Genomic DNA, 14,243 nt, shown 5'->3' on the forward strand with positions numbered 1-14,243 from the left:
CATGCAGCTTCAAACTCTACCGCTCCCGGTATAAGCTGCACGTTATTTAAACTGTCTGCACCAGCCTCCTCATCTACACAGAGGAGGTAACAGTTCCTCCCCCAGAGAGTTACTATGAAGAATAAATGAGTTACATGTAAAGTGCTTAGTAAGCTCTCTCTAAGTGCCACGTGTAACCAGGATTATTATGGGGCCAGCAGCCTGGGGAAACTAAGACACTGTCCCTGCTGTCCTGTTCATCTGCTGTGTGACTCTAGACATAAACCCCAAGAGCTCCCTTTCTTCATGTATAAAATTAAAATATTTTTAATGTCTGGTGTGCCTACCTCACAGGGTGGCCGTGAGATCAGATGAGCAAATACACGTGAAAAACACTTTTATAAACTATGAAAACATGTACACGTGCAGAATAACAAACACCAGCTTTCTGTGCCTGCATCTGTGTGACTTCGCACCCCATGATGCCTTGTGTAATAGTTCCTGACTCTTCTCCGCCTCCTGTGTTAGCTGAGGGCTCCTGGGGCAGGCATCACATCTCTCTCCTCTCCCATCACAGGACACATCCAGTCCCAGGAGCCAGGCCCCCCAAGGACTAACTGGGGGCCCCTGGCCTGCAGCTATGCCCCGGGGGCCCTCCTGGGTGCTCCTCCCTGGGCATGGCCGGCAGACATCCCATCTTTATGAGCTCTCTGAATTCAACTCCGCCCTGCCAGGGAGACCACTATACTGGTGGAGTTGCCCTGGGCAGTCCACATCAGGGAAACCAAGTGATCGAACGTCAGCATTTCATAAAGGAGCAGTGACTTTGGGTCTTTCTCCTTCCTTCCCATCTCGAATCCTTCCCAAGGCAGCAACTTTGGCTTTGGGCGCCTCAGCCTCCGGCTCCCAAATCGTCACGAGGATGGAGTCTTGGAGGATGCCATGGCCTGATGCTGACCTGAGTTATTTCTGCATCCCCCTAGACACCCACCTAGCACTGTACATAGAGAACATTCTGGATGCACAGCTCCTGATTGGAATTCAAAAGACTCATTTGGGAGAGAAGCAAAATGAGTGGACTTGATGGGAGATTAATTGCACAGGCGTCTGTCGACTGCATGGCTGAAGCTGGAGTTTTTCATAACTGCTGGCTGCCTTCACATTTCCTGGTGGAAGTGGGGCAGGTCAGCAGACAGCCCAGAGTCGTAGATAACTTTTGCCCACACATCATTCACTTTTGGGAGCGTTGGCTTGAAATTGAGGGGTGTGTGTGTTTATGTGTGTGTGTGTGTCTGGAACCGACGTGCCTTCCGTGAGCCTCAGAGATCCCTGTATTCTCTTCAAATGGGCTGATTACAACACAGAGGATGTGGACGGCAGAGTTTTTCCTGTTTGATGTCACACTGCTACCCTTTAAAAGTCCGAGGGGAAAAAAGGATGGAATGCAGCTGAGAAGCCTCACTCCAGAAACCAGCAAGGAAGAGGAGAAAGAGGCCAGCAGAGTCAGGGAGGCAGGGTCGGGTTTCAGACTCAGCACCGATCACTCAGAGAGCTGCGATGCTGGGGGCCCGCCTGGGGCTCTGGGTCTGCACCCTGAGCTGTGCGGTCCAAGCCTATCCCAACAGCTCCCCGCTGCTGGGCTCCAGCTGGGGCGGCCTCACCCACCTGTACACGGCCACGGCCAGGAACAGCTACCACCTGCAGATCCATGGGGATGGCCACGTGGACGGCTCCCCACAGCAGACCATCTACAGTAAGTGGGGTTTCCACCCATGCCAGGAAGGAGGGGGGACTGCTCTGAGCATCTACCTGCAGGGACTTGGGGAGGCCTTAGCTGGACCAAAGGGCTAATGCAGCCTCCTAGATCCTTGTCCAGTGTGTGTGTGTGTGTGTGTGTGTGTGTGTGTGTGTTCGCACGCACCTACCTGTGTATGTTTAGACCTTGGGAGAATATTCTGTCACCTCCCCAATTAGTGTTTATTGGTTTCTCCCAACAGGAATAATTTCCATCTTAACTAAAATCTGTCTTCCCACAAACAGCAACCTCTTCCCCTTTGCCCTGTCCAGAGAGTCATAAAAATGTACAAGTGATAGACAAGGAGGCTGGGAGGAAGAGAAGCCAGACCAGTCAGTAGACGCTGAGTTATGCTCATGAACTTTGGACTGGGTTAGCCTTGGAAGTTGTAAAGAGGATTCTTGTACCAGACCAAGGCTTGGGATAGATGAATCCAGGGGCTCTTTCCAACTCAGGGCTTCTAGTATTCTGGCCTTGTAAAAGTTCTCAGGAAGAATGTATCAAAGACTAGACTAGACAGCATTCACTGTCTTGATGAGTCTGACCCACTGAATCCACACACCCATCCATGCACTCATCTATCCAACAACCTTACTGCAGGCTTCAGTGGTACCCGGGCTGCTATGAGCCAGTGAGTCTTCTCTGTGAAGCTGAAAGGTCTACTTAGTAGCAAACTGAGCTGCTTGAAAACTCACCTAAAACATAAGACCATCAGAATGTTTTTAAAGATCAGGTTTGTGGAAAATTAGACCACAGTCTACAATAGAAAACCAACTAACTATCTGTGCTTCAGATGTCCCCAGAAGGGAAAATGGGGTGGGAAGAGGATGGATGTTTAAAAAGACATGGTCTTCTTTTTTAAGAGAACTAGTAAAAATTACTCTAAGGACACAGAAAAATGCCAACTGATTCAAAATTCAATCAGAGGCATGAAAGAGTAATCACAATCTCTGTTTAATTAAAAAAAATGTATTGTAGGAATGACTTGCCCTTTATTGCTGCACGGAATGATTCAGTAATTTTGCGATGGCCTTGCTATATGCAAAACATTCATTCTGCTAAGAATCAAAGGGCCTTAAACGTAGTAGCAAGACAGATGAACATGCAAAGCAGAGAGTTCAGATCTCCTCAAGTTCTCAGCAGATGGTGACGAGAGATAGGAAGAAGGTCTCCTCAAATACCAAACAGTTCCAGAACTTAGGGGAATATGGTAGGATCCAGGCGTCAACATCTTGGAAGCCAAGTTGAGCCACATGGCAACAAATCTGAACTAAATCGGGATACAGTTGTTGCCGCCAATGGAGCGCGTGTTTTATTCAATGGATACTTAGCAGCATCTGCAATGTGTCTGACATTCCCCAAAGCAAGGTGACTTCAAAAGAAGACCCAGTCCTTCAAGCACCTCCAGGCTTCCAACGCTTCATGTCTTCCCGCTGTGAGGAGACTATTAGGAAACATGGTTTTGCACCTCTTGTGGAGGGTCACCTCCCTTCAAGATGAGAGATGATTTTCAAAGCAGTATAGTAGATTATGGTACATTACTGTGATTCCCCTAGATGGAAAGGGCTGAAGACAATTAGAGACTGCTTCTAAAGCTTATCTTCCTTTGATGAAAGGAAGCCCCCAAAGATGCATCCTGGTGGGGATGGGGGGCGGGCTGTGAGTGGTACCAGAAGAGGGCGGGGCTTAGCCTACTGAGTTTGCAGAATGAATCAGAGAACTTCCCCTCTTGTAGCCACTGACCTCAGGCCCCAAAAAGGCACAGAGTGCTAGTTGGAATGAATTAAAATGACTGAGAGGAAGCAAGGTGAGATGAACTGATTTCAGATTTTTTTTTTTTTTACAGAAATGTGCTTTTGTTTTGTTATATATAGACCCTAGCTAAGCCTATGTCTCTGGCAATTAAGAAACCTGGGGATGGAGTCAGGGGTGGGATGGAGACACTCCTCCTAGTTTGTATAAACTTTTATATTATTCAGATCAGTTATCTTGAGCATTATATACATATAGATAAAGAAATAGATTAGAGAGAGAGAGAGAGATAGGTAGACTAAGATAAAAAGTTACCTAAAACACTGATACAAGTAACTAGGTGGCAAGTAACAGGCTGAAGAAGAATTTGTAATGACCTCCCCAATGAACGCAAAGCAATGCTGGAATTTTTGTAAAACCAATGATGGTTTTACATTGATGGAAAGATGTGGGGTGTATTTTCCCTCCTAATTAATTATGCATTTCCAGTAAAACACAGTTCACTTGATTATCGTGCATTACTAAATTTTTTTTTAACTTTTATAAGTGAGGAATTTCGATTAGTCGTTGAGTGTTCAGCCAATCTTTGGTTTGTTGATCATCATTAAATTATCTGCCTACAAGATGTTAGACCCTCAGGACTCACTACTGTTAACAGGGAACCTCTCTGAAGCCTGTATCTCCTCCCAACTATAAACAAGGTCACCCTCTTGAACCCCATGAGCCCCACTTTGTGGCAAGAGGATTAACGAGATGCAGTTAATATTTCTCTCTAGATCCTAAACTTTTTACTTCCTTCACCTTCCCCAGTGTGACTTTCTTTACTTGAAGCTGAACCATCCTTGGGCTTTTTAATCTTTCAAAATAATATCTTACTTTTGGGGACCCCAAAGCTGTTTTGGAGAAGGAAATGGCAACCCACTCCTGTATTCTTGCCTGGAGAATCCCATGGACAGAGGAGCCTGGCAGTCTACACCCCATGGGGTCACAAGGAGTTGGACACGACTGAACAACCAACACACAAAACAAAGCTGCTTATACCCATCATCTTATTTATCACTTGCTGGCCATGAGACGAGAATAGGGCAGAAAATTTTCTACTTTTACTGCAGAGGTTGAGGCAAAATGGTCATAGTAACAATCACTGGTATTTAGAAAGTGTGTTTATAATGGATAAAAATATTATCTTCTTACATCCCGAAGTCGACCAAATGGGGTAAATGATTGTGCTCCAAATGAGAAAACAGAGATTCAAGAACACAGATAACTGGCTTGTGGTCACATATGGTAAGTGACCCAAGGAACACCTGGACCGGGTCCCACACTTCTTCTGGGGTTGGGTACACAGACATGGCATCATGAAAGGAAATGTCCTTCACACCTGCCGGGCTCCAACAGATGTGGCCCCAGCAGTCAGGGGTTGGTTGATGCCTTCTTCCTGCCTAATTCTGCCCGTGGATCTGTGCAGACCTGCCTTGGGCCCCTACACCGGGGAGGGAAAGCGGCTCTTGCCTTTGCTGGACTTTTGCGCCGGCTCACGTGGATTTGGCTCGAGCCTGCGCACCCTCACAGCAGCGGATCCCTGTCCTTCTTCAGGCTGCCTTCTGTCCACAGTGGCCCTGGACACCACACACCCAGAGGGATGCAGGCATCCCCTGGTGACGGCCGAAGTGATGGCTTGTTGTCAAGGGCAGGCCAGCCACCCTCCATGGAGCCTTCCATCTGCTAAACATTTTCAAGGCACTTCTACAGCACCATCCCTTTTGATCCTGCCGTATCCCTGGGGAGTAGGCAGCACAGCTGTGAGACGAGAGCGATGACTTGCTGAGGCTGCAACATTCGTAAGAGGCGTAACAGGGAACAGAATCTTAGTGTCTGGGTTCCGGGTTGCCGGCTCAGAACCTCTCCCCTGACCCCCTCCAGGGTACCACGACCTGGAAGCCTTATTAGCCACCACCTGGATTTTGGCACCTGATTGCATCTTCTGAGGCTAGTCATGACCTCAGTTGGAGATGAGCTCCTGGGCCATGGGCAGAGGATGTCAGGGTCACGGACTAGAGTTTGAATATTGCCATAGGTTCCTCATCATTTAAATTGGGAGGTTGCTACTTCCAACATTAATAGTGGTGACATTAATAACATAGCAGCTGGGGTTTTTAAAAATTCTTTTTTATTTCTTTATTTTTAGTGCCCAAGGCATGTGGGATCTTAGTTCTCCAACCAGGGATTGAACCTGAACCCCCCTGCAATGGAAACTTAGGGTCTTAACCACTGGAACACTAGCGAAGTCCCACAGCAGCTGTTTTGAGAACTTAAAATATATCAAGTACTCAGAGTACAACCTCTCAGAAACAGTTATGAAGTGTAATTTTTTTTTTTGAGAGACTAAAAAATCATCAGGCTAGAAACAGCTTCTTGTTCCTTATGTTCCAGGTCTTCCCTCGACAGTGACTGTAGATCTGAGACACCCCGACAGACCCACTGTGGAGGATTTCATATCCCCTGCACCTCCCATAACCCACCCCACTTCCAGAAGCTTCTGTCAAGGCCAATCCTTAGCCACACTTGGAAACCAACGACCGCTCCCCTTGGGCCTCTTTCCGGGCTCGCTCTCAGCCTCACGGCCTCTGCCTGTCATCATTCTGATTGCTCTGAGCTCACCTAGGGTCTGAGTACTGCCTGCCGCTGCCCTTGGAGGGCTCTGCGTGGAGCCCGCATGGGGTAGATCTGGGGTGTTACTCACCCACGAGGCGCAACCACATACTGGGCACACATGCCCGGGGTTCACAGCTCTCCAGGCTACCTTTCTAGAAGACCCCTGCCTGAACTACCACCCTGGGGACTCTGAGGCCAAATGTAACAATTCTCTGGACAGCTCAGGGAAGAGACCCTGAGACTTAAAAAATGATTCTAGTAGAAAATGTCAAATAATTAAACAGCGTTTGCGGAGGAAGTCTTGCTCAATTATCACTCGCATCACACCTTTTATGGTCTAACTGTACCCTTGCTACAAAACAGAAACTTTAGACTTTATTTAACTAGTCACTGGTACTTCTTAAAACTGCAAGTCTCCATGGGGGTGGGTAAGGGAGCGGGGGGATCCCACTCAAAGTTGCTGTCACTTACTCAGGGTATAAGAAGTATGAATGGCTGTCACGCTTTTGTCCAGGGCTAAGGGTTATTCCAGAGAAGGCAATGGCAGCCCACTCCAGGACTCTTGCCTGGGAAATCCCATGGATGGAGGAGCCTGGTAGGCTGCAGTCCATGGGGTCGCTAAGAGTCGGACACGACTGAGCGACTTCACTTTCACTTTTCACTTTCATTCTTTGGAGAAGGAAATGTCAACCCACTCCAGTGTTCTTGCCTGGAGAATCCCAGGGACGGCAGAGCCTGGTGGGCTGCCGCCTATGAGGTCGCACAGAGTCGGACACGACTGAAGCGACGCAGCAGCAGCAGGGGGTTATTCATTTGTTATTTTTGGCTGTGCTGGGTCTTCACTGCCACGTGTGACTTTCTCTAGTCGCAGCGAGTGGGGGCTGCTCTTCGCTGCAGTGCAAAGGCTTCTCATTGCAGCGGCATCTCTTGCTGAGGAATACGGGCTCTAGAGCGTGCAGGCTTCAGCAGTTGTGGTGCCCAGGCTTAGCTGCCCTGCGGCATGTGGAATCTCCCAAACCAGGCATCAAACCCAAGTCCCCTGCACTGGCAGGTGGATTCCCAACCACTGGACCACCAGGACCAGGGAAGCCCCAGGGTTAGGTTTTGACAGAAGCTGCCCCTGGGGGAGGCGGACACCAGCAACTGAGAAAAGGAAAAGAATAATGATGAAGAAGCAAGAGTAATTCCCTGCATCCATTAGACATGGACAGATAAACCATCTGCTTCTCCACACTAGGGAGGCATAAACATATTAACACAGGTGATGAGGTACATGCTCGGATAGAGGTGAGGCATTGTTTGGAGGGCCTGAAAAGAAAGAACAGTCCATGCGGATGAGGGAGATTAGAAAAGTCTCCATAAAATGGTGACATATGAGCCTGGCCTTGGAGCATGAGTGACCTGGATACACAGAAAGGAGAGAAGGTTCATTCAAATACAGTTTTTGACACAGAAAGGGTGCTGACTGCTGCATCACTGACTCCGCACAGCTATCTCGGTGGAGGATCAAGGTCCAAGTACAATCTGGATTCCTGAAAGACATCTGGGCATAGATTTCAAAATCACAAAAGCTTGGGAGAATGTGACCACCATGGCAAACATTAAGCAGTATGAGCCAAGGACTTCCCGGTGGTCCAAAGGTCAAGATTCTGCGCTTCCAATGCAGGGAGGGGCCGAGCAAAGCGGGCAACAGAGTCTAGGGAGAGAGAAACGTGTTGGCACAGGCAGAAGAATGCTGGGAGCTTGGGGCGCTCCCGACAGGCAGGGGGAGAAACAGGAGGCAAGGTGGAGGAGGGGAGGGGCGTGGGAGAGTGGAAGTCAGAAGAAAGAGGCTGAACAAGGACAACTGTGAGGAGAGTTCTGTGAAGTCATCACCCTGCCCGCTTCAGATCAATCAAGGCAGGCTTCTTGGAGGTGGGGACCACACGTGAAGCCCGGTTTGGACCTGAATGGTTTTCTCCACAGGCGCCCTGATGATCAGATCGGAGGATGCGGGCTTCGTAGTGATAACAGGTGTGATGAGCAGGCGGTACCTCTGCATGGACTTCACAGGCAACATTTTTGGATCCGTGAGTTTCTTTTTGTGCTGGGTCACTACTTGCAAATACTTACCTCACAGCTCTGGCAAAACGTAGAACCTTATAGCTTAAAGATTTCCACTTGCAGTGTATCTTGGTGATGTCACTGAGGACTTTTACCTATCTAAGTATCAGATGTTCTGGTTTATACAACTGTGGTCTGAACCCAGGATGTCCAGCTCTAGGGTTCCTGGGCTCTCAGCTTCGAATCTGACCTGCCCCACTTTGTCCCCATTTCTGTACCTGGCACAGCACCTTGCCTGCAGCCCAGGTCCTCAAGTCACATCCACTGATATTGTAAAGCCCATTAGAAAGAAAGGGTGAGAAGCCACTGGCATCTCATGATTTTGTTCCTAGATGTCTGTGACCTTGGGCAAGTCCACTATATCTGTCAACTTCAGTTTCCTCACCTGGAAGAAGTCAAGAGTGGGGATGTCGACCACATGCCCTGTGGGCTTCCCCCAGTTCAAGGTCTGTAGGGAATTCTCTGTCCCAGCTGTGGCAGCTGGTCTGCGGTGGAGAGCAAGGGCTTCTGAACTACAGGGCAGCAGGGCGTTCCAAACATCAGGCCTTAGAAGAGGAGCAGGAAGGCGGAGCTCCGGAGCTCCTCCCACCAGAAATTCCAAGACAGCAATTACTTTCGGTTTTGCTTGCTGTGTCTCAGCACCCGCCACAGAATCTGACCCAGAGCAGACAAATATCTGTTAAACAAATATAGATAAATAGATATGAAAATATCTTCCTGGACTCTGGGGCTTCCCTGGTAGCTCAATCAGTAAAGAATCTGCCTACAATGAAGGAGACCTGGGTTCAAACCCTGGGTGGGGAAGATTCCCTGGAGAAGGAAATGGCAACCCATTCCAGTATTCTTGCCTGGATAATCCCTGGACAGAGGAGACTGGCGGGCTACAGTCCATGGTGTCACAAAGAGTCGGACACAACCGAGTGCCTAACACTTTCTTTCCTGGACTTTGAGGATTAAATGGCATACTCTGCAAAGATCCCAGGGGGCACTGGGCAAAACCCAGCCCGTGAGTGGCTGAGTGAGGGCTTGCCTAGGTCATCCAGTGATGAAGTTCATGTCCTGAATTCCCACGTTCTGTCTCTGCTGGGAGCATCCTCACTTATGTGGAGCCCCACAAACCTCAGCCCACTTTTGTCCAGGTGAGAAGGCTGATCCAAGTCGCCGCTGAGCCCAAAAAGGGTTTAAAGGGCAGAGACAGGGCAGGACGAGGCCGCATAGAAGTCGGCCTCCCTCCAGAAAGCTGGTTCTGTAGAGGGTGGCTCCAGGCAGCCACGCGCCGCCAGTGAGTTCCCAGGCTGGCCGAGAGGAACCGCGCTGGGGGCCGGGTAGCTTGGAAATGAGTGGAAATCCCTTTTGCCCAGCAGGGCACGAAGGGATTTTAAGAGGCTCAGCCCTAGCAGAGTGGGCGGGAGGGATGGGGTCCCCGGGGTGCGGCTGGTCGCGTCCAGTCCCCGCGGGCTCGGGTCTCACCCCAGTCGCCCCGCCCCGCTTGCAGCATCACTTCAGCCCGGAGAGCTGCCGGTTCCGGCAGCGGACGCTGGAGAATGGCTACGACGTGTACCACTCGCCGCAGCACCGCTTCCTCGTCAGCCTGGGCCGGGCCAAGCGCGCCTTCCTGCCGGGCACCAACCCGCCCCCGTACGCGCAGTTCCTGTCGCGCAGAAACGAGATCCCGTTGCCGCACTTCGCCGCCACCGCGCGGCCCCGGCGCCACACGCGCAGCGCGCACGACGGCGGGGACCCGCTCAGCGTGCTCAAGCCACGCGCCCGTGCCACGCCCGTGCCCGCCGCCTGCTCCCAGGAGCTGCCCAGCGCCGAGGACGCCGGCCCCGCCGCCAGCGACCCGCTCGGGGTGCTCCGCGGACACCGTCTGGACGTGCGCGCCGGCTCCGCAGGCGCCGAGCGCTGCCGGCCCTTCCCTGGCTTCGCCTAGGGCGCCCGACTTGGGAAAGCCACATCGTCTCCTGGGGGACAGGCTGCCCTGCCACCCCCAGCAGAGGAGGTGGAGTGGGGTGGCAGCTTGCTCCCCGGAGGTCCGGCACCCGCCGTCCCAGGGGGAATCGCCCTTTGAGGCCTGCGGGATGGAACTCCTCACCTTCCTCATCCCACCTCTCCACGCGCCCCTGGGAGAGAAGGGGTCTCCGCCCACTCCCACTCTCCTCTTCCCTCTCCTCTCCTCTCCATCAGTCCAGTCGTTAAGAACAAAGGCTTAGAGACTTCCCTGGTGGTCCAGTGGTTAAAATTCAGCCATGCCAATGCAGGGCACGTGGGTTCGATCCCTGGTGGAGGAACTGAGATCCCATATGCCTTGCAGGCCAAAAAAAAAAAAAAAAGTAACAAAGGTTTAGGCAGTTGATACCCCCAACACCCGCACCCCTCACCCACAGAGCTGAAGGGGAGAGCCCAAGCCAGCAGTTTCTCCATTAGCCCCCTACTTTGTGTCATCTGCCCGGACTCTGCTTGACCTTGATCTGGGAGGTCATGAACAGATCAACCGGGCAATCCTACTCACAAACATCCTGAAGCATCTCTGGAGAAGCCTGTCCACAAGATTGGCGGTGCAAAACTTAGCCAGAATGACTGCTCAGAGACCGGAGGCAAGGGATCAAGGTGGAAAGATCCCCTCCCTACTGGGCTGTCCCCCTGCCCCGCTCTCTCCCTCTCTGTGGCCAAAGCCCGGGGCCCAGAGTGACCCTTGCGGCCCTGACACAGCCCTGCCTCTTGGACTGCCTCTGGCTTGAGTGAATTGAGCCTGAGGAGGGGATCTGGTCTTGGCTCCTGATAATCTACCCTGCTAGGATTTGTTTTTCCAAATGGAAAAAAAATTCAAACTCTCCTAAGAGGCATTTAGCTAAGTCTCTGCTTCCAGGGTGACTGGCAATCCCAACTACACAACTGTTGCAGGGAGGGGCCTTGAGGCCACTGCTGTGGGTTTGGGGTCTTTGTAGCAATTGTGCCCTTTCATGAAGTGGCATTGAGGATCCTGGGGAAGGAAATCCAGGACTGGGGACCCCAGTGCAGGGGTTAGGAAAAGCCAGCACCGTCAACTCTTCATCACGACCCTACCTGCACTGCAGCCGTGGCCAGAGGCTTAGCTAACACGCTCCTAGGCTGGCATGTCTGGGTCTTACTCAGCTTGGAAGTTCTGGGGGCACCAAAGACAGTTTTCAGTCCCAGAAACCCCAGCGCCACCCTGAGGAATACCGACTCTCACTTACAGACGATGGAGCACCAGGCAGGGACTGATGACTTAGGCGTCCTCAGGGCCCCTTCCTACCTCTGCTTAAATGGCCACCTGAAGAGGAGAATGTGGGCAAGCAGGGCTGATCTGAACAGCAGCTTCCTCCCAGCCACCTCGCCACCCTCCTTGCAGCACCACCCCCCCCTTCTCATCATGCACCCAATCTTAGACATTGATCCACTGTCCTCACCTGATGGTTTTAGGCTGATGACCAGTTCCTATTTTGAAACACTCAGACTTCTATGACACTATATAGCAGTACATGGCAACTATTTCCTCTATAGTCTTCATTTCCCACTGGAGATACTATTATACTGTATAAGAGCTACTGGAGAACTACGTGGAAAGGACTCTGGCAGAAAACTTGTTCATTGGGGTTTTCTCTTCGGCAGAGCCAGGGGAGCCCCACAGTCTTTTGTCTCTTAGCACATGGCAATATTTATTTATTTATTTGGAAGATTTTTGCCTCTCGCTTTGTATTTATAGATATTTATAAAAATGTAACCCCACCCTTTTCTTCTGTTAAAAAAATAAAATTTATCTCAGCTTCTCTTAGTGTTTCTTTTTCTGTATGAGTACATAAATCAAAATATGAGAATAAAAGGAATTATGGTAGAAGAGCACTGGGAAAATGTAGAGAAAGCAAAGTCAAAAAAAAATCAGAACTTTAAAATATTCCGGGTTTTTCCCATACACAAACGAACTCAGTAATTTTGACTAATTCAGACAGAATTCTGGAAAACAAAGAAAAAATTTTAATCGTGATTGTATTTCTGATCACTTTAGCTTGCTGTTTCCTTCAAAGAGAGAAAAATTTATTTGAAAAATACCCACAGACATAACAACATCAAGATCCCAGTAACCCTCTGAAGGAAGATGACACATTCTCGGCTCTGGACGAAATAAGGGGAAATGGCCCACAGTCCGGAGAAAATGCAATCACTAGAGACCAGCCATTAGATGAGCCAGATCCTGGAATCAGCAACAGGAACTTTGAAGCAGTTATGATAAATATATTTAAGGATTTAAAAGGAAAGAATGGTACTAAGGAATAAACAGATCAGAGAAAAGAAACAATAATAAAGAACCAAGTAGAAATCAAGAATTGAAAGATATAATATCTGAAATAATAAATTAAGCAGGCTTAACAGTAGACTGAAGATGAAAGAATAGTCACTGAAGATAATAAAGTCAACGCATACTCTAATCTGAAGAAAGAAAAAAATACGTTAAAAAAACCCATCATGACCAGTGTCTCAATGATTTGTGTGGCAGTATCAAACTGTCCAAAATATGTGTAAGTGGAGTTCCAGGAAAGGAACAGAAAAAGTTGAGGAATATTATTTGAAGATATTATGGCTGAAATTTCCCCTAAATTGATGAAAAATGAATGCACTGATACAAGAAATTCATCAAACCTCAAGAAAAGTCAAACTGTGATTTGGGGATGGCTCAGTGGGTAAAAAATCCACCTGCAATACAGGAGACACAGGAGACCCGAGTTTGATCCCTGGGTCGGGAAGGTCCCCTGGAAGAGGAAATGACAACCCACCCCAGTATTCTTGCCTGGAGAATCCCATGGACAGAGCAGCCTGGTGGGCTACAGTCCACGCGGTGGCAAAGAGTCGGACACGACTGAGTAACTAGCACTCATTTCAACACATTGGAATTTTGCAGGGGAAAGGGCATGGGGTCTCCAGATTGCTCTCCAGTGTTTCAGGGGGAAAACATACACATGAGCCTATAGGACAAAACAAATGGCTCAAAATGTAAGCAAGTGGTGAATCTGGGTAAAGAGATTAATATGAGGAGTTTCTTGTATTATTTTTGCCACTTTTCTGTAGGTATGACATATCAAAAGCAAAAGGTCACCGAAACACACACACACTTTATTGTAATCATTCTCCATTTAATATGCGGAAATAGCAGCTCGGGGACATGAAGAGACTCAACCACAAAACTACTAGAAGCTGAATGCAAGTCTACTGACCACAGATATTCCCCATGTTACTGCCTGGCCGGACCAGACATTAACCCATCAACAGATAAGCCCCAGCCCTTACAACAGGCACAGAAGCAGGCCTCCCTCATCCCTTCCGCTTTCTGCCCCCTTCTCCTGTGGCCCACCCGGACTTCCCAGTACCAGCTCCCCCCACACCCATTTGGGTCCCACAGAGCTTGACCTCTCCTCCTCTGTCCCTGTGCCCCCCATCTCCATCTGGGTTGCTCGTCTCCTCCCACAGATGAGCAGAGCTCACTCTTGGGTTTCAATCTTTGGATCCCACCTTCTGCTCCCACCTGTGGGAGCCCTCCCAGCATCCCCCAAATAAAGCAGCACGCCTCCCTCGGGTCTTCCGGCCTCATTTCCCTCCACCGCAAAGAGCAGGCCCTGTGTTCATCTTCCCGGACAGAGTACAGCTTCCACAGGGATGGTCTGTTTTTTTGTTCATTGCTATATATTCGCAGTTCTTAGAATAGCTCTAATAGTTCTTGTTACAGCCTGGCTTGTATGCACCATGCTCAAAATATATTTACTGAATGACTAACTGCGATTCCAGTTATAACTGCAACAGAATTTTTCTGGAAATTAATGAACTGATTCCAGCATGTGTTCATAATAGAGGTGCTCACCGTACAAGGTATTTGGCTGTGAAGTTGCAGTAACTGAGAATGACAGTCTTATGTGAACCCAGTTGTTGCTGTTTAGTGGCTAAGTCA

At 49.5% G+C, this 14,243-nt stretch overlaps 1 protein-coding gene and 1 long non-coding RNA gene across 3 annotated transcripts; one reads left to right on the forward strand and one right to left on the reverse strand.

Annotated features, from left to right (window-relative positions):
- Positions 1-1,263: 1,263 nt before the first annotated feature.
- FGF23 (fibroblast growth factor 23) lies at positions 1,264-12,075 on the forward strand. Its single transcript, XM_020869791.2, has 3 exons — positions 1,264-1,732; positions 8,147-8,250; positions 9,780-12,075. Exons 1-3 carry the CDS (start codon positions 1,537-1,539, stop codon positions 10,215-10,217), a joined length of 738 nt encoding a protein of 245 aa, XP_020725450.1. The 5' UTR covers positions 1,264-1,536; the 3' UTR covers positions 10,218-12,075.
- On the reverse strand, positions 4,672-9,988 carry LOC139030542 (uncharacterized). Of its 2 annotated transcripts, none has more exons than XR_011482879.1 (2): positions 9,755-9,988; positions 4,672-8,960 (listed from the first exon to the last, which is right to left on the reverse strand). It is a non-coding gene; the product is annotated as an uncharacterized lncRNA (long non-coding RNA). The 2 variants fall into 2 exon arrangements; XR_011482880.1 differs by having other exon boundaries at positions 9,404-9,988.
- Positions 12,076-14,243: the final 2,168 nt, after the last annotated feature.

This window comes from Odocoileus virginianus, chromosome 23, assembly GCF_023699985.2.
Source record: "Odocoileus virginianus isolate 20LAN1187 ecotype Illinois chromosome 23, Ovbor_1.2, whole genome shotgun sequence".
Taxonomy (NCBI): domain Eukaryota; kingdom Metazoa; phylum Chordata; class Mammalia; order Artiodactyla; family Cervidae; genus Odocoileus; species Odocoileus virginianus.

Bases quoted from the DNA above. Each gene is read 5' to 3' on its own strand.
- FGF23 (XM_020869791.2), top strand. From the start codon at position 1,537: ATGCTGGGGGCCCGCCTGGGGCTCTGGGTCTGCACCCTGAGCTGTGCG. The intron at 1,733-8,146 runs GTAAGTGGGGTT...TTTTCTCCACAG, and splicing joins CCCACAGCAGACCATCTACA to GCGCCCTGATGATCAGATCG. The intron at 8,251-9,779 runs GTGAGTTTCTTT...CCCCGCTTGCAG, and splicing joins CAGGCAACATTTTTGGATCC to CATCACTTCAGCCCGGAGAG.